This window comes from Somniosus microcephalus, chromosome 6, assembly GCF_052327205.1.
Source record: "Somniosus microcephalus isolate GS21.2 chromosome 6, FLI_Smic_1.0, whole genome shotgun sequence".
In the NCBI taxonomy this organism is placed as follows: Eukaryota; Metazoa; Chordata; class Chondrichthyes; order Squaliformes; family Somniosidae; genus Somniosus; species Somniosus microcephalus.
In genome coordinates, this window is record NC_140992.1 from 116,967,555 (window position 1) to 116,990,639 (window position 23,085).

Genomic DNA, 23,085 nt, shown 5'->3' on the forward strand with positions numbered 1-23,085 from the left:
GTTGGGACAGTGTAGCGGGAGCTTTACTCAGTATCTACACGAAGGTGTACATGAGCTGGGAGCTCTTGAAGGAGTGGTGTAAAGGTAGCTATATCCTGTATGTAACTTGTGTTTTACTTGACCTGGAAGTGCTTGATGGGACAGTGTAGAGGGAGTTGTACTCTGAATCAAGAACTCATTCTGCACCCTACCCGTCAACTGTGGCTGTTGAGAGTGTATGATACTTTCCTTGTTTTGGATAATATCAGGTCCTGCAATTCCTGCCCGTTTCCGATCCCAGCCACACTTCAGTAGGGCGAGAACAACAGCTTACTTGTATACTGCACCTAAAACTGTAAAACAACAGCTTACGCAAAGAGTTTACACATACACCGCCCCCAACATAGCAAAACAACATCTTATACATATACAGCACCTAACTCAGAAAAAATACACCCTAACTCAGCAAAACATCTTATACACATACAGCACCTAACTCAGGAAAACAACTCATCCATATTGTAGCAGGATGACTGAGGGCCGCTTTGTCAGCCGCAGACTGATGAGGGCCCTGATCCCAGAGTATGGCCCCTTTAAGAACTTTCCCATTAAAAATAATTGCACCTGGAATGGAAGGAGACTCTCCCCAGCCTACTGAACATAAGAGGGGAGGTTCAAGGGAAGTAAGCCCTGAAAGAGGCTGGGAGTTGAAGAAATGAAAGTCGTACTGTGTCGTCTTGCTTTGTGTTATGTGCATTAAAAGGTGTTTGGAACTTGGATTGTTCAAGGACTACTGTTTGTAAGGAAAAGGAAGCCCCGAGACAGTAGGACCTTCTAACAATATACAGCACCTAACTCTGCAAAACAACACCGTACCCATATAGAGGGCCTAACATAACAACATAGCAGCTTAAGCATATACAGCACCCAACATCCTACACATCAAAATATGCCACAGCACTTCATGAGAGAGAGAGGCAGAATCAGACACCAGGCAGCAATTGGAAAAAAAGCTGGAGAGGGTGACTGAAGACAAGAGCAAAGAGCTAGGTTTTGAGAAGACATTGGTGCTGGGGAGAGATGAAGTGAGGCAGAGGGGTTTATGGAGAAGGGTTCCAGAGTCCAAGGCCCTGATGGCTGAAGGTTCTGCCACTGTTGGTAGTCTTGGTGATAAATTGGACACACAATTAGAAGCTCAACTTGGAGTTAGAGTACACAGCATTGATGTTGTATTCAAGGTTCAGCCTGAATCAGCAGCTGGAGGTCAGGATGGAATCAAGATAACAGTGCAGAGTTTCTGGTGAGAGACAAACAGACTGGCTTCAATATTGCCACTCTGAGCCAAAACTTTCTTCAAGCATTCATGTTAGACAGGCAGTTTATCAGCACAGCAGTGGTCCTAGAGTCAGGGGTGGTGGCAGAGGTAAAGCTAAATGCCATCACGGATAAGAAACAGCATGTACATGAGGAATAGGAGTGCCCAAGGATGGAACCTTGGGCATGGCAGAGGTGGACATGGGCCATTGAAGATGTGTTGGCTACACTGGGAAAGAATGGAACCATTTGAGGGCAGTGCCAAGGATGTGTATTTGAGGAGGTGGGTGATGGCAATAGCTCTGATAGCAGGGAACAAATTCTGAGGAGAGGGAGCAGCTGACGTGGTCAATAAGCACTGAGCCAAGGAAAGGTAGTTGACTTATCAGGAGGGGTTTGAGGGAGCAGGCAGTTGGTCTCATAGGAGGATGAATAAAAAAATGTATTTGTTCCAAGTATTACATTAGAGATTGTGATATGTTCTTGCACCCGAGAATCACAACGTTATGTGTGCCCTGTGTCAGTAATTCTCACCTTTGGGGTATTCTTTTGCCTTCCCTGGGTGAAAGAGAGAGAGCAAGGGAATGGCATGGAGACAGGCTCTCTCAGAATTTGGAGCACAATTGAAACTCCTCTATCAAACTGCAGGAAGTTGGTGACCTCCACTGAAAAATTGAAGATGGTGGTTTATTCTCCAAGGGTTCAGTGGGTAAATGTAATGTCAAGTATGGTAACGAACCACACAGATCAGGAATGTCCCTGCAAAAAACCCTGGACTGTGCTGAGAAAAGGAGATGCTACAGTTGGCCTCAACTGTGCTTGGGAGGGGGAAAAGAATAATCAGCCCAATTTCCCATTACTACTACTCACTGGCTTGATGCCTGCTTGAGAAAGCCCTCGTCCGTCTGCTTGAAGGTCAATAGAAGGCACTTCTTAATGGTCTTCTCCATACTACTCACTTCTCCTGTATAGAGAGTAATAAAAAAAAACTGATCAGGCTGCACAAAAACATCTCACCTGAATGTGGGGGATCCAAATTCAGTCAGCTCTGGACTTTCAAAATATCAACGGGAGTAATGAAAACACGGTTAAGTACACCCTGCAAGTCCAGGGCTCATGAACCTCTTCAAGTTAAAATCTGTTCACGGGAACTTAATTGTGGAAACAAGTAGGTGGTCATATTGGACTCATACCCTGGAGTCTCTCATATTGGACTCATACCCTGGAGTCTCTCATATTGGACTCATACCCTGGAGTCTCTCATATTGGACTCATACCCTGGAGTCTCTCATATTGGACTCATACCCTGGAGTCTCTCATATTGGACTCATACCCTGGAGTCTCTCATATTGGACTCATACCCTGGAGTCTCTCATATTGGACTCATACCCTGGAGTCTCTCATATTGGACTCATACCCTGGAGACTCTCATATTGGACTCATACCCTGGAGTCTCTCATATTGGACTCATACCCTGGAGTCTCTCATATTGGACTCATACCCTGGAGACTCTCATATTGGACATACCCTGGAGTCTCTCATATTGGACTCATACCCTGGAGTCTCTCATATTGGACTCATACCCTGGAGTCTCTCATATTGGACTCATACCCTGGAGACTCTCATATTGGACTCATACCCTGGAGTCTCTCATATTGGACTCATACCCTGGAGTCTCTCATATTGGACTCATACCCTGGAGTCTCTCATATTGGACTCATACCCTGGAGTCTCTCATATTGGACTCATACCCTGGAGACTCTCATATTGGACTCATACCCTGGAGTCTCTCATATTGGACTCATACCCTGGAGACTCTCATATTGGACTCATACCCTGGAGTCTCTCATATTGGACTCATACCCTGGAGACTCTCATACTGGACTCATACCCTGGAGTCTCTCATATTGGACTCATACCCTGGAGTCTCTCATATTGGACTCATACCCTGGAGTCTCTCATATTGGACTCATACCCTGGAGTCTCTCATATTGGACTCATACCCTGGAGACTCTCATATTGGACTCATACCCTGGAGTCTCTCATATTGGACTCATACCCTGGAGACTCTCATATTGGACTCATACCCTGGAGTCTCTCATATTGGACTCATACCCTGGAGACTCTCATATTGACTGACACCAATGTTAAGTCCTGGAGTGATATCTATGAAACATTTTGGTAACACAAGCTAGAATAATGAATTAATTATTTTTAACTACTGGAATTATCTATGCCTCAAAGGATCTTTGTCCCATCTTTAATTGGGCAACAGAGCATCTTAACTTCAGATCTCATTTTAGTTACAATTAAGTGAACATCGAACAGTGATATAACACATATGCTGTAGAGATCCTTCCAGCTAGTTCCTCAAAATGAAGACAATAATAGGTCACAATCCAATGCTTAGCTATTCTTTTGTGGGATACTTTTATATGTATAAAAAGTAGGGAAAACACACTACCCAGTTACCACTGACCCCTGCTAAAAACACATCACTCCCGTCTGATCAGGGAGCTTCTTCAGGACTAAACCCCACTCCTGTCCCATCAGGGAGCATCTTCAGGACTAAACTCCACTCTTATCTGATCAAGGAGTCACCTCTGGGATTAAACCTCAGTCCCATATAGCCAGTTCTACACGTGATTGGATACAGCTACAGAGCTTGGGAATTCTGTGGATTTCAGATTAAGTGCTGGAGTTCCCACTTCCTGCAGCAGTGTTGTTACCTTTGGGGAAGTTCCTGGTGAGATTGAGGTGAAGGTTCTGTGCTGCGTACTTGGATGCTCGTACTCCACCGTGGCCATCGAAAACAGCAAAGTACGACAATCGAGAGCTAAACCAGAGGCAGAGAAGAAAGGAAAGAAAGAACAGGAAGTGATAGAAATGGCAGCTGCATTATCCAGCAACCCGTTCAGCTCAACTTCATTCTCAGGATGTGGGCAAGGCCAGAATTTATTGCCCATCCTAGTTGCCCTGAACCGAGAGACTTGGTAGGCCGCTTCAGAATGCAGTTAAGAGTCAACCCGGATGGTGTGGGACTGGAGTTACATATAGGTCAGACGGAGTAAGGACAGCAGGATTCCTACCCTAAAGGGCAGTAGCGAACCAGCGAGGTTTTTACGACAATCCGATACACGTGTGGACACTTTTACTGGTACCAGCTTCTTCAAAAAATATTTTTTAAACTGAATTCAAATTCACAAATTGCCATGGTGGGATTTGAACTCACGTTCTCTGGGTGGTTAGTCAAGGCTTCTGGATTACTAGTCCAGTAACACAACCACTGCAATACTATACCACCCCCCCACCCCACTTATTAGGAGTAATGTTCTATGGCAAGAAGCCTACATAGCAGCAGCAGGGCCGTGTTAGATCTCCACAAACTACACTGCACAGTACCAGTACATAGGATTGCACATAGGCTTGAAGTGTGCTCATGTCAGTATGTGGTACGAGGGGATTTGTAGAGCTGAGGCCAGGAGCTTCCCCAAAGGGGGGGCAGGGGAAACAGGAGACGTTATCGCAAGCTGCCCTTACAAACTCAAAAAAAGGTGGGGGGGCAGTGGAGGCTGGGAATGGCTCTCCTGTCTCTGCTTCTCCACACGAGAACTCCCCAGGCCAGGGAGGGCAGGTATGTTGTACGCTAAAGCGGGTCTGTTGCATGGTAAAGCTTCCTCTAGTCTACACCTAAACTGCGCTGTAAGTTAGCGCTCACCCTCTAAACATAAAGGCTGCTCTGTGGTGTTCCATCACTCCGATACTTACACTTCCGATGGTAACTGTGTGATGCCTGCCATGAAATCATCGATTATAACATGCGCATCCTGCATTTCTTCTCGCTCGCCCTTTCTCTCTGCAACATAACCCTTTAAGGTCACAAGTCCTGAAGGAAAACACCAAAAAAAGTCAGCAAAAAACTGGATATGCTGGAAGTCTGTTTATCACAACTTTTCAAAATATCCCCCGTGTTGAACATGGAGTTCTGCTTCCCCTCTAGTTGCCCCCCCATCTCTCCTGAAACCATGGGCTCATGCTGGGATACAGGTCTGGCAACAACAGCTTGCATTTATATAGCGCCTTTAATGTAGTAAAACGTCCCAAGGTACTCCACTGTTATCAAACAAAATTTGACACCGAGCCACATAAGGAGATATTAGGGCAGACGACCAAAAGCTTGGACAAAGAGGTAGATTTTAAGGAGTGTCTTAAAGGAGGAAAGAGAGGTAGAGAGGCGGAGAGGTTTAGGGAGGGAATTCCAGAGCTTAGGGCCTAGGCAGCTGAAGGCACGGCTGCCAGTGGTGGAGTGATTAAAAATCAGGGATGCACAAGAGGCAAGAACTGGAGGAGCGCAGTGATCACAAAGGCTTGTAGGGCTGGAGGAAGTTACAGAGATAGGGAGGGGATCGAAAACAAGGATGAGAATTTTAAAATTGAGGCGTTGCCAGATCAGAAGCCAATGTAGGTCAGCGAGCACAGGGTGATGGGTGAACGGGACTTGGTGCGAGTTAGGATACCGGCGGCAGAGGTTTGGATGAGCTCAAGTTTATGGAGGGTGGAAGATGGGAGGTCGGCCAGGAGGGCATTGGAATAGTCAAGTCTAGAGGCAACAAAGGCATGGATGAGGGTTTCAGCAGCAGATGAGCTGAGGTGAGGTGGAGTTGGGCGATGTTAGAGGTAGAAGTAGGCTGTCTTGGTGATGGAGCGGATATGTGGTCGGAAGCTCATCTCGGGGTCAAACACGACTCCAAGGTTGCGAACGGTCTGGCTCAGCCTCAGACAGTTGCCTAGGCAGCTACGAGGTACCTCATCCAACTCTGGCTATTCATCATCTGTGAGCTTCAATAGTGTCAGCATATCATTCAACAGTTGAGAGGACAGCACCAGAGCAGAGCCCAGTCCTGTCCTCTCACTCTCACACTTTTCAACAGGGGTCACTGGACTGTGATCAGACGCAGCAACGCTGGCCGACTTTACCTCCCTCCCAGCCCAGGGGCAGCAAGTCAAATTTCAGCCTTAGCTGCTACCATCCTGGCTGAGATCAACTCACTCAGGGTAGACTAAGAATCAGACATGGGTTTTTCCTAATCTGTGTGGCTCAGTACAACATTTAATTACTAAAGCATCAAGGGTCCCCAACAAAGAGTGAATACAGACTGCACACAAGAACCTGCCTCCCGCTACTCTACAGCATACATACTGTGCTCCCTGCGAGTATACTCCTCTTAAAAGGATGGACTTCAGCAATTTTGTCAGTTCCAACTGAAACAACAAAAATAACTGTTGCCTCCCAATAGCCAGTGCCCCCAGCCCAGGGACACCGAGGCTAGCTGTAGTATCCCTGGGCTAGGGAGGGGGAAATCAGTCAGGGCTCCCAGTCCTGATCACTAGTCAGTGAATATTTCTAGAAACTGGACATCGGGGTGGACAGAATCTGTTTTGATGCTGCTCACAGTTCAACAGCCTGCAACATTCACCAACAATTTGCATTTATATAGCGCATTTAACGTACTAAAACATCCCAAGGCGCTTCACAGAATATGACACTGAGCCAGATAAGGCGATATTAGGACAAGTGACCAAAAGCTTGGTCAAAAAGGTCGGTATTAAGGAACATATTATAGGAGGAGAGAGAGGCAGGGAGGTTTAGAGAGGAAATTCCAGAGCTTAGGGTCTAGATAGATAAAGGAACTGCCTCCAATGGTGGGGTGAAGGCAATCGGAGATGCACAAGAGACCAGAGTTCTTGGAGGGCTGTAAGAGGTTACAGAGATAGGGAGAGGTGCGGCCATGAAGGGATTTGAAAACAAGGATGACAATTTTAAATTTGAGTCATTGCTGGACCGGGAGTCAATGTAGGTCATCAAGCACAAGGGTGATGGCTGAACGGGACTCAGTACAAGTTAGGTTACAGGCAGCAGAGTTTTGGATGAGCTGAAGTTTACGGAGGGTGGGAGATGGGAGGTCGGCCAAGAGAGCTTTGGCACCACCATCCAGCTTACTCAGCAGAGACTTGGGATCACATTTTTATCCTTGCTGGTCACAGTAACATAATGGAAATCATCCTTACCAACTGAGCCATTGAGAAGCCCACTTCGCTGTTATAAAACTCCTGTGTCAATTTTTTCCCCTTCTTCTCTCCTAAATGTATTGAATCTTGCTGGGGTAGTGATTGAATCTTGCTGGGGTAGTGATTGAATCTTGCTGGGGTACTGACTGAATCTTGCTGGGGTACTGACTGAATCTTGCTGGGGTACTGACTGAATCTTGCTGGGGTACTGACTGAATCTTGCTGGGGTAGTGATTGAATCTTGCTGGGGTACTGACTGAATCTTGCTGGGGTACTGACTGAATCTTGCTGGGGTACTGACTGAATCTTGCTGGGGTACTGACTGAATCTTGCTGGGGTACTGACCGGAACTTGCTGGGGTACTGACTGAATCTTGCTGGGGTACTGATTGAATCTTGCTGGGGTACTGACTGAATCTTGCTGGGGTACTGACTGAATCTTGCTGGGGTACTGATTGAATCTTGCTGGGGTACTGACTGAATCTTGCTGGGGTACTGACTGAATCTTGCTGGGGTAGTGATTGAATCTTGCTGGGGTACTGATTGAATTTTGCTGGGGTACTGACTGAATCTTGCTGGGGTACTGACTGAATCTTGCTGGGGTACTGATTGAATCTTGCTGGGGTACTGATTGAATCTTGCTGGGGTACTGATTGAATCTTGCTGGGGTACTGATTGAATCTTGCTGGGGTACTGTTCCATAGGCAGCAATCCAAATTGGTCAGTCTTCATTAGGTGACCCGAGACAGTATGTGTGATCAGGCTATTTCATCATGGGTGAAAAATCAAAGCTAATCATGTCCTCACCCAAGTTCTACTTTCTAGCAGTATTGGCTGAAGAGCAATCAGGACAGGGAAGCCCAGCAACACTGAGGTTCCATGTTCTTATGATTTTCCAAACTGCTTCATGGAAAATATATTACCTTATGTATGAAAAAACAGCATCCAAAAATTGTGCACAACAAAGTCCCCACAAACAGCAATGAGGCAAATGACCACAAAATCTATTTTGGTCTGTTTCGGTGGTGTTGGCTGAGGGGAGTATTGTTGACCAGGAGAACTCTTCTTTGAATAATGCCTTGGGATAATTTACATTCACCTCAACAGGCAGACATCGCATCTGAGAAACAGCACCTCCCAACAATGCAGCATTTCCTCAACACTGCATTGGAGTGCAAGCCTAGATTCTTTGCTCCAGTCCTGGATTGGGGCTTGAACTCACTGCCTTCTGAGTCAGAGGCAAGAACACTACCAACTGAGCCAAGATAGAACACAGTACCACTGCCTCACCAGGACAGCTGCTATGCATTGAGTACTGAGAGGTTGTCAAAGTGGCACAATGAGCTCAAGATTGGGTGTTGGAGAGCAGTGTCACCTAGATGTGCAAAAGTACCATTTGTCATTTCCGTGACAAATTAATCCACACTCATCATGAAGGGGACACAGATGATAGTCTGGGTCGAAAGCCAAGTACCCAATAAGCTGTGTCGTAGGGCCGCCATAGTACACTAAACACCTTTCTATTAGGGTCCATGGTCCACAGCACTAATATTACTGAATAAATGTTTTCTAAAATTATCTCTCCGTTGCTGGACTGTGCACTGCATTGTGCTCAAGGTGTTAATCAAAAGGCAGTATGAAACTATCACAGGCCTCTTTCAGTCCAGTGGACCCCTACAATATGAAATCTAGTCTCTCGTGTGGGTGAATCTTAGGTAAATTAACCTTTTGTCCTGTATAGATCAGGAAGATCCCAGGTGTGAGTTCTGGTCTGTGCGGAGTTACCTGATCTCAGTCAAGGTAGCAGTTGGCTTCAGCACTCTGGGCCAGATAAGGGGGAGGGGATATTAGCCAGAGCTTCCAATCAAATTATCTCTTGCGGAAAAGTGCGAATATGGACGAGGAGGGGGGCAGGATCGAGCTTGGCGTTGGTGCCCTTCATAGACGATAACTATTGGCAGGCTGTTCGGCTAAGATAACACGTGAAGAAAATCCTTTTCTAAGGTTATCTCCAGCAATTTCTCCACATCCTCCTCTAGTACACCTAGATTCTCATTGCCACAGTCACTTGTAAATACTAATAAAACATATTTATTGTATGCCTCCGCCATTCCTTCATTCCCCCACAACTAGATTTCCCTTTTCATCCCTGAACGGTCTTGCCCTCTTTGAGTACTCTTTTACATGCTTATAAAAGCCTTTACTATTTCCTTTTATATTATCTGCTGACATTTTTTCATATTCCCTTTTGTGTCCTTCTAACCTCCCCGCTATACTTTCTATATTCCTCGTGATTTTCTTTCGCATCATTAGCGCTACTTTTAATTTATGCCTCTTTTCAAGTTAGTTTTAATCTATTTGTCCGTGGGACTTTTCCTTTGATGCACCCCCATTTCAACTTCTGAGAATATATTTATTTTGCACTCTATCCATTCCATTTGAAGATTTCCCACCACTGATCTGTCGACCGCTTTTCTGCCCAGTTAATTTGGCCCAGATCCCTCTCATCACGCTGAACATTGTCTTTCTCCAGTCCAGCACTCATAACTTTAACCCTTTGCTGTCCTTTTCTGCTTTCAAGTTCAACCCAACTACACTGTGAGCGTTATTTCCCCAATTGCTCTCCTGCTCTCATCAGCTATTTGTACATTTATCAGGGTTACAAACTGTGTGAAATCAGACGTGAATGGGAGCCAGGAAAGAGAGGTGAAAAATATCTGGAAGAAAAGGAGCGGGAAGAACTTTTCAAAAATATATTTGTTACGAAACTTTCCCGAAGTAATTGCCCCCTTTAGACAAGCACTCTCACTGACAAGGTCTCCATTAACCAGTGTGTTCTGTACCTGCTGTTAGTCCTTCTCTCACTTTGCCCATTTGGTTACAGTACCTTTACACATCTTCTTCTCCTCATGGCCCTTAGACCCATTCTGATCCGACAATTTGCGTTTCTCTCCCTTCGGGTCATTCTGTGCTTCTGGAAGCTCCCCGAACAGGTCAGGTACGCGAGGTACTGGCAGGTGCAAGGAACAAGACATCAATTGAAATGCAAGTGCAAAACAATAAAGCTATTACAACATTAACAGCTTTTATTAATACTGCACCTTTCACATAAGCTACTCTCGGTTTTATCTTACCAGCGCTGGCAAGCGTGCTTATCAAAACACCATTACAGCATTCATGATGTGGCAGAGATGCCAGTGAAGTACCAAAAACTCTATTCAGGACAGGATTTTGCTGCCTGCCTGCAGAGGCAGAGCACTACCACTGGCACCTGGAATCCAATCCATCATTTTGAGTCAGGCTGTGGGCCAGAAACGTACCTTTGGTGAAGGTAGTCGGCCAGAATAACAAGGTTGCAAACACAACCTTGTAATAACTGTGCAGTTGCAAGAGGTTCCTCCAGTGTTGCGGAGTTAGCCTTGCAGTAAATCTTTATTCAGTCAGTAATAGAGACGGGCATACATCCCTCTCCTGGAGTGCACGCTCTTGCCTGATTCAGAAGGTTGTGGGTTTGAACCTCACCCCAGGACGTGAACACACAATCTAGGCTGACATTCTAATACATTAGTGAGGGACGACTGATTTGTCAGAAGTGCCATCCTTTGGATACTTGTTTCAGGTGGATGTTATAGATCCGACTGGACTTTTCTAGGGAGAACAAGGAGTTCCCCTGGTGGCCTCTCCAACATTTCTCCCTCAACCAATATCACCAAACAGACCAACTGGCTAGCCATCACATTGCTGTTTGTGGGACATTACCGTGCACAAAATAGGTGCCCCCATCGCCTACCTAGATATAATGACTGCATTTCAAAGCATTTCATTGTATGAAAAATCCTTTGGGACGCTTCAGAGAGATGTCATATAAAGCAAGTACAGTCCCCACCATTTACAACGTCCACGCTCCTCACAGGCGGCCACCTATATCGGGCAAATAGTGCTAACCATTTGGCATTACTGCAAGTCAATTACAAAAGAGCTGCTTATAACATATCAAGCCGCCGGCTCTTTTGGCCAATCTTGGTACCACATTAACCCCCTGTATAGTATTTAGTGATGGGCGATGTTCAGTTTTTATTCCCAGCGAGGACTCCAGGAAGCATCAGTACTGCCGTGTGTCTCTCTCACAATTCTCGCCTTGCTGGCAATCTCGCATTTTCTGTTGGTGCTTCTCTAGGTCAGTACAGGAACTGAGTGGAAACTGCATTCCACTATAATCCATTTTTCACTGACCAGTAGAGCCCACTGGGATCACAGCAGTGAAGACTGGTTTTACCACTTTTAGCGGATAAATCACATTAACCCCAACCTGCCCGCTATAAGTGGTGGGGACTGTACTTTCTTTCTCTTTCTGAAGTGTAAATAGCAGCCAATGTTGTTGCTGGACTTATCTAGTGTACCATAGGGGAAAACACATCCATGCCAACATATTTTAATGTTGCGATACAGCCAATTCATCACCTCAAATTGCTCCCATCACTATCAGCCCCGTAACAGACCTGTAAGCAACAGTACATCATTCCAGTGTTATATAGCTGAAAAATCTCTCCCATGGGGCAAGTTGGAGAAAGGAGACAAAAATCTTTCATTGTGTACAGGGAATAAAGAATGAATAATGCTGGAATCACACACCAAGCTCCTCCTGGGAATAAGGAGTGAAATCACATCAGTTATCAGCCTTGTTGCATACTGGGAGCAAATTGTGAAACTACAATTTGTGCTTCACACGATTGCTGAATATCCTCCTCTCCCGATGCTATATGATCAATTCTCAAACACTGCAAACATGAGGCCTGGACTTCTGGGGGCCTGCAGATGGGAAAACAAGGTAATCTGGACAGACAGGGACTGAATGTGGGGTGGGATCCTGTTACGCCGAGACCCTCATCCCTATTACCGCCTACAAATGAGCAGGCGCCTTATGATGCCACACAAATGAGGGAAACACATCATACAAGCCGTTTCCTGACATTTGCTCTTTAGTGGGTACAATGGCACAGTGGATATATTGCAGTAATCCTGAAGCCTGGACTAATAATCCAGAGAATGCGAGTTTGATCATTTGAATTCAGTTAAAGAAAAACGGTAAAAGTGACAATGAAGCTTTCGGATTGTCATAAAAACCCAACTGGTTCACTAATGCCCATTAGGGAAGGAAACACGCTGCCCTTGCCCGGTCCTGCCTGTATGTGACGTGACTCCAGTCCCACACCAACGCAGGGGACTCTTAACTGCCCTCTGATGTGGCTTATCAAGCTGCTGTGTCATATCAAACTACTGCAATGCAGTGGTTCTAGGAGAAGGCCCACCACCACCTTCTCAAGGGCAACTAGGGATGGACACAAATGCTGACCTTGCCAGCGACCCCAATGTCCTAAGAATGATTTTTTTTTAAAAGCCTGTGCGTCACTGGTATCCAGCATTGCCAAGGGCCTCAGAGAGGGACTTAAAATTTAAAACCCCAGTTTCGGGTACTGGGATCAATTGCGCTTCCAACGTCGGCAAAACCAGAAAATGTTGCCTTTTAAAAAAATAAATTCCCAAAGGGAGGGGAGATGACTAAGTAACTTCAAATTGGTGCCATTAAGATGGGAGTACCTTCACCATGCGGACTGCAGAGGTTCAAGAAGGCGGCTCACCACCACCTTCTCAAGGGCAATTAGGGATAGGCAATAAATGCTGGCCTTGCCAGCTACCCCCACATCCCATGAAGGAATATAAAAAAAGTTACAAAGCCCAACAATAGAGAATAGAGAAACAAAGATTAAGGGCAGATTCCCACCATCATTGACATAAAGCAGAAGCAGATCAGCAAAAAGGACAGGAGTTTTATTCTCTGGCTGTATGTTTACCTACGTCTGGGTTGCTTGTGTCTGGTAGGTTATCAAAGAGTGAAGGTTCTGATTTCTGAGTGTCTCCTCCTAATTGAACAAAAGAAAACAAACACATTCATAGTCGTCAGAGTTTTCTCGGCCCTTTTTTGTGTTTCTCCTACGTCACTCGCGGTTCCCTGTCTTGGGAAGTGGGGAATGACCTGCTCTGAGCTCTCTGGCTGCTGCTGGGAGTTTTGCCAGAGTTGATCAGAAGCAGCTTGCGCTCAGAAAACGCGCTTGCTCCCCTGGGGCAATGACCTGGCCTGCCACAAAGGGCCTTTCCCTGACGAGAGGATAAGCCTGAGAGAGAGAAAAACTGGGGCATGAAGCTGTATGATGGAGCATGTCAGAGAATCAGCACACAACACATCGATCTATTTCCCACTGGGAGCCCCAAGCCAACATCGATTCCCACTGGGAGCCACACCGATTCCCACCGGGAGCCCCAAGCCAACACCGATTCCCACCGGGAGCCCCAAGCCAACACCGATTCCCACCGGGAGCCACACAGACTCCCACCGGGAGCCCCAAGCCAACACAACCAGCAGTATAAACCCCAACTCCCACTGGCAGTTCACACATTGAAATAAACTTAAAAAAGCAAGTCAGTTACTTTCAGTGTGGAAAGAACGCACACCATCAGGTGTTAGACAATGCACAACATTCTCTCCATAATAAGTGGTTGACCTGTCCACTGTAAATTCACAGCTTCAAGTTTGTGAGCTGCCAGCTGGAGCTGGATCAGATCTACAAGCAAAAGTTAGGCTGAGCCACATTACATTTTTATTACAATTTCTATGGCCTGGTTTATAAAAGAAGGCTTTGTAAAATCTCGCATGGGCCATTTTGACTAAGCTTTGCGGCACTCTGTAGCTGGATGAATGTTATATTTACAATTTCAATCGCTAGGTGCCAGATTAACTGAAATTAGCATAATTACATCAGCATTGTCATTGGCTTGTACTGAATGAAACCAACTGAAGCAAAATTAGGAACACCCGCCATTTTGATTGGCTGCCATTAAACACAACCAGTAATAAATTTTCAGAGGTGGAGGAGAAATTAAACTGTTCCAATATTGTGCTGGAAGGTCCCACCTAAAATATTAACCCGTCTCCTCTTCCAGTGCCAACTGAACTCCTGCACATTTCAGGCATTTTCTGTTATTTCAGATTTACAGCTTTCATTTTTAATCCAAACCTTACACGTACTAGGTAGAAAGCTGCAATGTTACCAGCAAAGGGAAATAGGGCCCAAATCTCCATCAGTCTGCGGTTGCACACTGGAGCGTGAAATGCATTAACTCAGAGCATTAGGGCTGCCTCCATGCCAGTGTTGCCCCACATAGTAACATCCTCATCTCAGCTGCTCTGCCATGAAAGGTGCTCAAGGCTGGTGTGTTCCACAGACTGAGGCAGGAAGGGGAAAGAGGGCTTGAAACTATAGCCCTCAGGGCGACCCCCGCTGTTGTGTTGTAACTCCAGCACTGTACTGTGACCCCCCACAGTGCATATTGTTGCCCCCATTGCAGTATTGTGACCCCAGTACTGTACTGGGAAACCCCCCACAGTGCTTATTGGTGACCCCAGTACTGTACTGTGAACCCCAGGGCTTCTTTGTGACATCCCCAAGCTGTATTACAATCCCATCACATTTTTGGATTCTTTGACCTTTTTATGAGAAGGATCGAAATGCGAGCTATTTTGAAATGTACTTTACAGGACAGAAGAACTGGCAGGTGCGCATTAGGTTTCAGTCTAGAGATCGTTCACACTCATTACTAATGCACAACTCTTCGTTTGAACTCTGCAGGGATCATTGCCAAGATAAAGCTGGTGGACTCCACTCTGGTATGGGATGGGGGAGGTAGCCAGTTTAGGCAAAGCTGACACTGCAAGCAGGCTTTTAAAAAAAAGGGAGACACTGACATGGTGTCAGTCTGGCTTTTGGAAACAAGGCAGCAGAGGCAGTCAGGTAATGAAATGTTGGGGAAAGGTTGAAGAGGAGACTGCAGGGAGAGAGAGGCTCTGCCCTAGGTTGCAGGGCAAGATGCAGAGGGATTACATTGTTTAAGCTGAGTATGATGACCCACCAAAGTGGAATAGCGTTGTGTATTCTTTATTTTGTATCAATACATAAATACAAGTTTACCATTTGAAATAAGTGACACTGATCATATCAATTACTCTGTAAATTTTTATTTATGATGGAATAAAGCAGTTTACAATTCGAACCATAGAATGATACAGCACAGAGGGAGCCCATTTGGCCCATCATGACTGTGCCGGCTCTTTGAAAGAGCTATCCAGTTAGTCCCATTCCCTTGCTCTTTACCAGTAGCCTTGCAAATTATTCCACTTCTATTTATCCAATTCCCTTTTGAAAGTTACTATTGAATCTGCTTCCACCACCCTTTCAGGCAGTGCATTCCAGATCATAAAAACTCACTGTTTAAAAAATGTTTCTCCTCATGTCACCTCTGGTTCTTTTGCCAATTACCCTAAATCTGTGTCCTCTGGTTACCGACCCTTCTGCCACTGGAAACAGGTTCTCCTTATTTACTCTATCAAAACCATTCATGATTTTAACACCTCTATTAAATCTCCCCATAACCTTCTCTGCTCTGAGAACAATCCCAGTTTCTCTACTCTCCACTTAACTGAAGTCCCGCATCCCTGGTATCATTCAAGTAGATCTCCTCTGCATCCTCTCCAAGATCTTGACATCCTTCTGAAAATGTGGAGCCCAGAATTAAACCTAGCCAAGGCCTAACCAGTGTTTTATAAAGGTTTAGCAAAACCTCATTGCTTTTGTACTCTATGCCTCTATTAATAAAGCCAAGGATCCCGTATGCCTTTTTAAACAGCCTTCTCAACTTGTCCTGCCAACTTCAAAGATTTGTGTACAGATTCCCCCGGTCTCTCTGTTCCTGTAGGATTGTACCCTTTAGTTTATATTGCCTCTCCTCGTTCCATCCTATCAAAACGTATCACTTCACACTTCTCTGCGTTAAATTTCATCTGCCATGTGTCCGCCCATTTCAACAGTCTGTCTATGTCCTCCTGAATAGTCTGTTATTATCCTCTACATTTACTACACCTTTTCGTGTCATCTGCAAACTTTGAAATGATGCCCTGTATATCCAAGTCCAGGTCATTAATATCAAAAAGAGCAGTGGTTCCAACATCGACCCCCAGAACTATATTGTGACTCCTGGTACTGTTTTTACGAGCTCAGATGTGGCACATTCCCCCTCAAGGGCTGCCCCGATAATTACCCTGGTGTTTTTTCAGCCTTCCCCGGGGGGCTATATTTGAGTGGTTCAAGTCCCACTCCAGAGACTTGAGCACAAAAATCTAGGCTGACACTCCAGTGCAGTACTGAGGGAGTGCTGCACTGTCAGAGGTGCCGTCTTTCGGATGAGATGTTCATTCAAGGCCCCCTCTGCCCTCTCGGCTGGACGTAAAAGATCCCACGGTGTTATTTTGAAGAAGAGTAGGGGAGTTCTCCTCAGTATCCTGGCCAATATTTTTATCCCTAAAACAGATCATCTGGTCATTATCACATTGCTGTTTGTGGGAGCTTGCTGTGCGCACATTGGCTGCTGAGTTTCCTACATTACAACAATGACAACACTTCAAAAAGTGCTTGATAGGCTGTAAAACGCTTTGGGAGGACCTGAGGTTGTGAAAGGCGCTATATAAATGCAAGTCTTTCTCACTTAGTGTATCGTCCTTTCCCGGTGCTGGACTGAGCCCCTGCTCTATGAAGCCGACACTGAGAGCTTCCCCATCACATCCCAGCCACAGGATGGAGCCTCACTCTCTCCAGGAGCAGGCCACGGCCTGAAATCTGCCTCAAATCCCACTGAAGAAGCCGATGCGAGTGCAGGCCTCAACCTCAACAACCCCCGCCTCTCCTTACCGGGCTCCGGCAGATCTTCAAACAAATCCATCCCGCGGGCGCGCGCTTCGCTCCTTAGCTTCCTAAACGTGTGGCGCCTTCGACCGCCAAGCAAACTCCCAGTCCCAGGCGCCAACCGAGGCCTAAAAGCCAGCCGGACATCGCGAAGATACCGCAGGGTCCCAGCGCCCGCCCTGTCCCAGTAACAGCCCGCAGAGCTCCCCTGGGTCCCAGCACCCGCCCTGTCCCAATAACAACCCGCAGAACTCCTCCGGGTCCCAGCACACGCCCTGTCCCAGTAACAACCTGCAGCGCTCCTCCGGGTCCCAGCACACGCCCTGTCCCAGTAACAGCCCGCTGAGCTCCTCCTGGTCCCAGCACCCGCCCTGTCCCAGGAACAACCTGCAGCGCTCCTCCGGGTCCCAGCACACGCCCTGTTTCAGTAACAGCCCGCAGAGCTCCTCCTGGTCCCAGCACCCGCCCTGTCCCAGTAACAGCCCGCAGAGCTCCCCCGGGTCCCAGCACACGCCCTGTCCCAGTAACAGCCCGCAGAGCTCCCCCGGGTCCCAGCACACGCCCTGTCCCAGTAACAGCCCGCAGAGCTCCTCCTGGTCCCAGCACACGCCCTGTCCCAGTAACAGCCCGCAGAGCTCCTCCTGGTCCCAGCACACGCCCTGTCCCAGTAACAGCCCGCACAGCTCCCCCGGGTCCCATCACCCGCCCTGTCCCAGTAACAACCTGCAGCGCTCCTCCGGGTCCCAGCACACGCCCTGTCCCAGTAACAGCCAGCAGAGCTCCCCCGGGTCCCAGCACACGCCCTGTCCCAGTAACAGCCCGCACAGCTCCCCCGGGTCCCATCACCCGCCCTGTCCCAGTAACAACCCGCAGCGCTCCTCCGGGTCCCAGCACACGCCCTGTCCCAGTAACAGCCAGCAGAGCTCCCCCGGGTCCCAGCGCCCGTCCTGTCCCAGTAACAGCCTGAAGATCTCCCATGGATCCCAGCACCCGCCCTGTCCCAGTAACAGCCTGCAGAGGTCCTCCGGAACCCAGCGCCCGCCTTGTCCCCATAACAGCCCGCAGAGCTCCCCCGGGTCCCAACGCCTGCCTTGTCCCAGTAACAGCCCTAGGGGTCCCATGGGCCACAGCATCCTCCCGTCCCAGTAACAGCCCGCAGAGCTCTTGCGGATCCCAGTGCCTGCCCTGTCCCAGTAACAGCCCGCAGAGCTCCTCCGGGTCCCAGTGCCTGCCCTGTCCCAGTAACAGCCCGCAGATCTCCCCTGGGTCCCAGCGCCTGCACTATGCCAGTAACGGCCCGCAGAGCTCCTCCGGGTCCCAGCACCCGCCCTATCCCAGTAACAGCCCGCAGAGCTCCTCCGGGTCCCAGCACCGGCCTTGTCCCAGTAACAGCCCACAGAGCTCCTTCGGGTCCCAGCGCCTGCCCGCCCTGTCCCAGTAACGACCCGCTGAGCTCCCCTGGGTCCCAGCGCCCACCTTGTCCCAGTAACAGCCCGCAAGCTCCCCTTGGTCCCAGCGCCGGCCTTGTCCCAGTAACAGGCTGCAGAGCTCCCCCGGGTCCCAGCACCCGCTCAGCCCCAGTAACAGCCCGCAGATCTCCCCTGGCTCCCAGCGCCTGCCCTGTCCCAGTAACAGCCCGCAGATCGCCCCTGGGTCCCAGCGCCCCGTCTTGTCTCAGTAACAGCCCGCAAAGCTCCCCCGGGTCCCAGCGCCCGGCCTGTCCGAGTAACAGCCCGCAGAGCTCCTCCGAGTCCCAGCGCCTGTCCGCCTTGTCCCAGTAACAGCCCACAGAGCTCCTTCGGGTCCCAGCGCCTGCCCTGTCCCAGTAACAGTCCGCAAGCTCCCCTTGGTCTCAGCGCCCGCCCTGTCCCAGTAACAGCCTGCAGAGGTCCTCCGGAACCCAGCGCCCGCCCGCCCTATACAGTAACGACCCGTTGAGCTCCTCCGGGTCCCAGCGCCCGCCGTGTCCCAATAACAGCCCGCAGAGCTCCCCCGGGTCCCAACGCCCGCCTTGTCCCAGTAACAGCCCTAGTGGTCCCATGGACCCCAGCACCCACCCGTCCCAGTAACAGCCCGCAGAGCTCTTGCAGGTCCCAGTGCCCGCCCTGTCCCAGTAACAGCCCGCAACGCTCCTCCGGGTCCCAGCGCCTGCCCTGTCCCAGTAACAGCCCGCAGATCTCCCCTGGCTCCCAGCGCCTGCCCTGTCCCAGTAACAGCCCGCAGATCTCCCCTGGCTCCCAGCGCCTGCCCTGTCCCAGTAACAGCCCACAAAGCTCCCCCAGGTCCCAGAAACCGGCTTGTCCGAGTAACAGCCCGCAGAGCTCCTCCGAGTCCCAGCGCCTGCCCGCCTTGTCCCAGTAACAGCCTGCAGAGCTCCCATGGGTCCCACCACCCACCCTGTCCCAGTAACAGCCCGCAGAGCTCCCATGGGTACCAGCGCCCGCCCTGTCCCAGTAACAGCCCGCAGAGCTCCCATGGGTCCCAGCACCCGCCCTGTCCCAGTAACAGCCCGCAGATCTCCTCCGGGTCCCAGACCCGCCCTGTCCCAGTTACAGCCCGCAGACCTCCTTCGAGTCCAAGCGCCCACCTTGTCCCAGTAACAGCCCGCAGAGCTCCCCCGGGTCCGAGCACCCGCCCTGTCCCAGTAACAGCCCGCAAGCTCCCCTTGGTCCCAGCGCCGGCCTTGTCCCAGTAACAGGCCGCAGAGCTCCCCCGGGTCCCAGCGCCCGCCTTGTCCCAGTAACAGCCCGCAGAGCTCCCCTGGGTCCCAGCGCCCGTCCTGTCCCAGTAACAGCCCACAGGCTCCCCTTGGTCCCAGCGCCTGCCTTGTCCCAGTAACAGGCCGCAGAGCTCCCCCGGGTCCCAGTGCCCGCCTTGTCCCAGTAACAGGCCGCAGAGCTCCTCCGGGTCCCAGTGCCCGCCTTGTCCCAATAACAGCCCGCAGAGCTCCTTCGGGTCCCAGCGCCCGCCCGCCCAGTCCCAGTAACGGCCCGCAGAGCTCCCCCGGGTCCCAGCGCCCGCCTTGTCCCAGTAACAGCCCGCAGAGCTCCTCCAGGTCCCAGCGCCGGCCTTGTCCCAGTAATAGCCCACAGAGCTCCCCTGGGTCCCAGCACACGCCCTGTCCCAGTAACAGCCCGCACAGCTCCCCCGGGTCCCAGCACACGCCCTGTCCCAGTAACAGCCAGCAGAGCTCCCCCGGGTCCCAGCGCCCGTCCTGTCCCAGTAACAGCCTGAAGATCTCCCATGGATCCCAGCACCCGCCCTGTCCCAGTAACAGCCTGCAGAGGTCCTCCGGAACCCAGCGCCCGCCTTGTCCCCATAACAGCCCGCAGAGCTCCCCCGGGTCCCAACGCCTGCCTTGTCCCAGTAACAGCCCTAGGGGTCCCATGGGCCACAGCATCCTCCCGTCCCAGTAACAGCCCGCAGAGCTCTTGCGGATCCCAGTGCCTGCCCTGTCCCAGTAACAGCCCGCAGAGCTCTTCCGGGTCCCAGTGCCTGCCCTGTCCCAGTAACAGCCCGCAGATCTCCCCTGGGTCCCAGCGCCTGCACTATGCCAGTAACGGCCCGCAGAGCTCCTCCGGGTCCCAGCACCCGCCCTATCCCAGTAACAGCCCGCAGAGCTCCTCCGGGTCCCAGCACCGGCCTTGTCCCAGTAACAGCCCACAGAGCTCCTTCGGGTCCCAGCGCCTGCCCGCCCTGTCCCAGAAACGACCCGCTGAGCTCCCCTGGGTCCCAGCGCCCACCTTGTCCCAGTAACAGCCCGCAAGCTCCCCTTGGTCCCAGCGCTGGCCTTGTCCCAGTAACAGGCTGCAGAGCTCCCCCGGGTACCAGCACCCACCTCTCCCATAACAGCCCGCAGAGCTCCTTCAGGTCCCAGCGCCCGCCCGCCCAGTCCCAGTAACGGCCCGCAGAGCTCCCCCGGGTCCCAGCGCCCGCCTTGTCCCAGTAACAGCCCACAGAGCTCCTCCATGTCCCAGCGCCCGCCCTGTCCCAGTAACAGCCCGTAGAGCTCCTTCAGGTCCCAGCGCCCGCCCGCCCAGTCCCAGTAACGGCCCGCAGAGCTACCCCGGGTCCCAGCGCCCGCCTTGTCCGAGCAACAGCCCGCAGAACTCCTCCAGGTCCCAGCGCACGCCCTGTCCCAGTAACAGCCCGCAGAGCTCCTCCGGGTCCCAGCACCCGCCCTATCCCAGTAACAGCCCGCAGAGCTCCTCCGGGTCCCAGCGTCGGCCTTGTCCCAGTAATAGCCCACAGAGCTCCCCTGGGTCCCAGCGCCCGCCCTGTCCCAGTAACAGCCAGCAGAGCTCCCCCGGGTCCCAGCACACGCCCTGTCCCAGTAACAGCCCGCACAGCTCCCCCGGGTCCCATCACCCGCCCTGTCCCAGTAACAACCCGCAGCGCTCCTCCGGGTCCCAGCACACGCCCTGTCCCAGTAACAGCCAGCAGAGCTCCCCCGGGTCCCAGCGCCCGTCCTGTCCCAGTAACAGCCTGAAGATCTCCCATGGATCCCAGCACCCGCACTGTCCCAGTAACAGCCTGCAGAGGTCCTCCGGAACCCAGCGCCCGCCTTGTCCCCATAACAGCCCGCAGAGCTCCTCCGGGTCCCAGTGCCTGCCCTGTCCCAGTAACAGCCCGCAGATCTCCCCTGGGTCCCAGCGCCTGCACTATGCCAGTAACGGCCCGCAGAGCTCCTCCGGGTCCCAGCACCCGACCTATCCCAGTAACAGCCCGCAGAGCTCCTCCGGGTCCCAGTACCGGCCTTGTCCCAGTAACAGCCCACAGAGCTCCTTCGGGTCCCAGCGCCTGCCCGCCCTGTCCCAGTAACGACCCGCTGAGCTCCCCTGGGTCCCAGCGCCCACCTTGTCCCAGTAACAGCCCGCAAGCTCCCCTTGGTCCCAGCGCCGGCCTTGTCCCAGTAACAGGCTGCAGAGCTCCCCCGGGTCCCAGCACCCGCTCAGCCCCAGTAACAGCCCGCAGATCTCCCCTGGCTCCCAGCGCCTGCCCTGTCCCAGTAACAGCCCGCAGATCGCCCCTGGGTCCCAGCGCCCCGTCTTGTCTCAGTAACAGCCCGCAAAGCTCCCCCGGGTCCCAGCACCCGGCCTGTCCGAGTAACAGCCCGCAGAGCTCCTCCGAGTCCCAGCGCCTGTCCGCCTTGTCCCAGTAACAGCCCACAGAGCTCCTTCGGGTCCCAGCGCCTGCCCTGTCCCAGTAACAGTCCGCAAGCTCCCCTTGGTCTCAGCGCCCGCCCTGTCCCAGTAACAGCCTGCAGAGGTCCTCCGGAACCCAGCGCCCGCCCGCCCTATACAGTAACGACCCGTTGAGCTCCTCTGGGTCCCAGCGCCCGCCGTGTCCCAATAACAGCCCGCAGAGCTCCCCCGGGTCCCAACGCCCGCCTTGTCCCAGTAACAGCCCTAGTGGTCCCATGGACCCCAGCACCCTCCCGTCCCAGTAACAGCCCGCAGAGCTCTTGCAGGTCCCAGTGCCCGCCCTGTCCCAGTAACAGCCCGCAACGCTCCTCCGGGTCCCAGCGCCTGCCCTGTCCCAGTAACAGCCCGCAGATCTCCCCTGGCTCCCAGCGCCTGCCCTGTCCCAGTAACAGCCCGCAGATCTCCCCTGGCTCCCAGCGCCTGCCCTGTCCCAGTAACAGCCCACAAAGCTCCCCCAGGTCCCAGAAACCGGCTTGTCCGAGTAACAGCCGGCAGAGCTCCTCCGAGTCCCAGCGCCTGCCCGCCTTGTCCCAGTAACAGCCTGCAGAGCTCCCATGGGTCCCACCACCCACCCTGTCCCAGTAACAGCCCGCAGAGCTCCCATGGGTACCAGCGCCCGCCCTGTCCCAGTAACAGCCCGCAGAGCTCCCATGGGTCCCAGCACCCGCCCTGTCCCAGTAACAGCCCGCAGATCTCCTCCGGGTCCCAGACCCGCCCTGTCCCAGTTAC

The 23,085-nt window shown here is 51.4% G+C and overlaps 1 protein-coding gene across 3 annotated transcripts in view; it reads right to left on the reverse strand.

Annotated features, from left to right (window-relative positions):
- The window catches only part of ilkap (integrin-linked kinase-associated serine/threonine phosphatase), an 84,150-nt gene extending 66,688 nt beyond the window's left edge, over nucleotides 1–17,462 (reverse strand). Inside the window, exons 1-6 of one of the 3 annotated variants that reach the window (XM_085990734.1) lie at nucleotides 17,444–17,462; nucleotides 13,218–13,282; nucleotides 10,249–10,371; nucleotides 5,062–5,179; nucleotides 4,023–4,129; nucleotides 2,164–2,257 (exon numbers count right to left, since the gene is read on the reverse strand). In XM_085990734.1, coding sequence (XP_085846860.1) covers nucleotides 2,164–2,257; nucleotides 4,023–4,129; nucleotides 5,062–5,179; nucleotides 10,249–10,258 — 329 coding nt within the window. In that variant the 5' untranslated portion in view covers nucleotides 10,259–10,371; nucleotides 13,218–13,282; nucleotides 17,444–17,462. The other 2 variants (XM_085990732.1, XM_085990733.1) reach the window with 2 other exon arrangements.
- Between the last annotated feature and the right edge of the window lie 5,623 nt (nucleotides 17,463–23,085).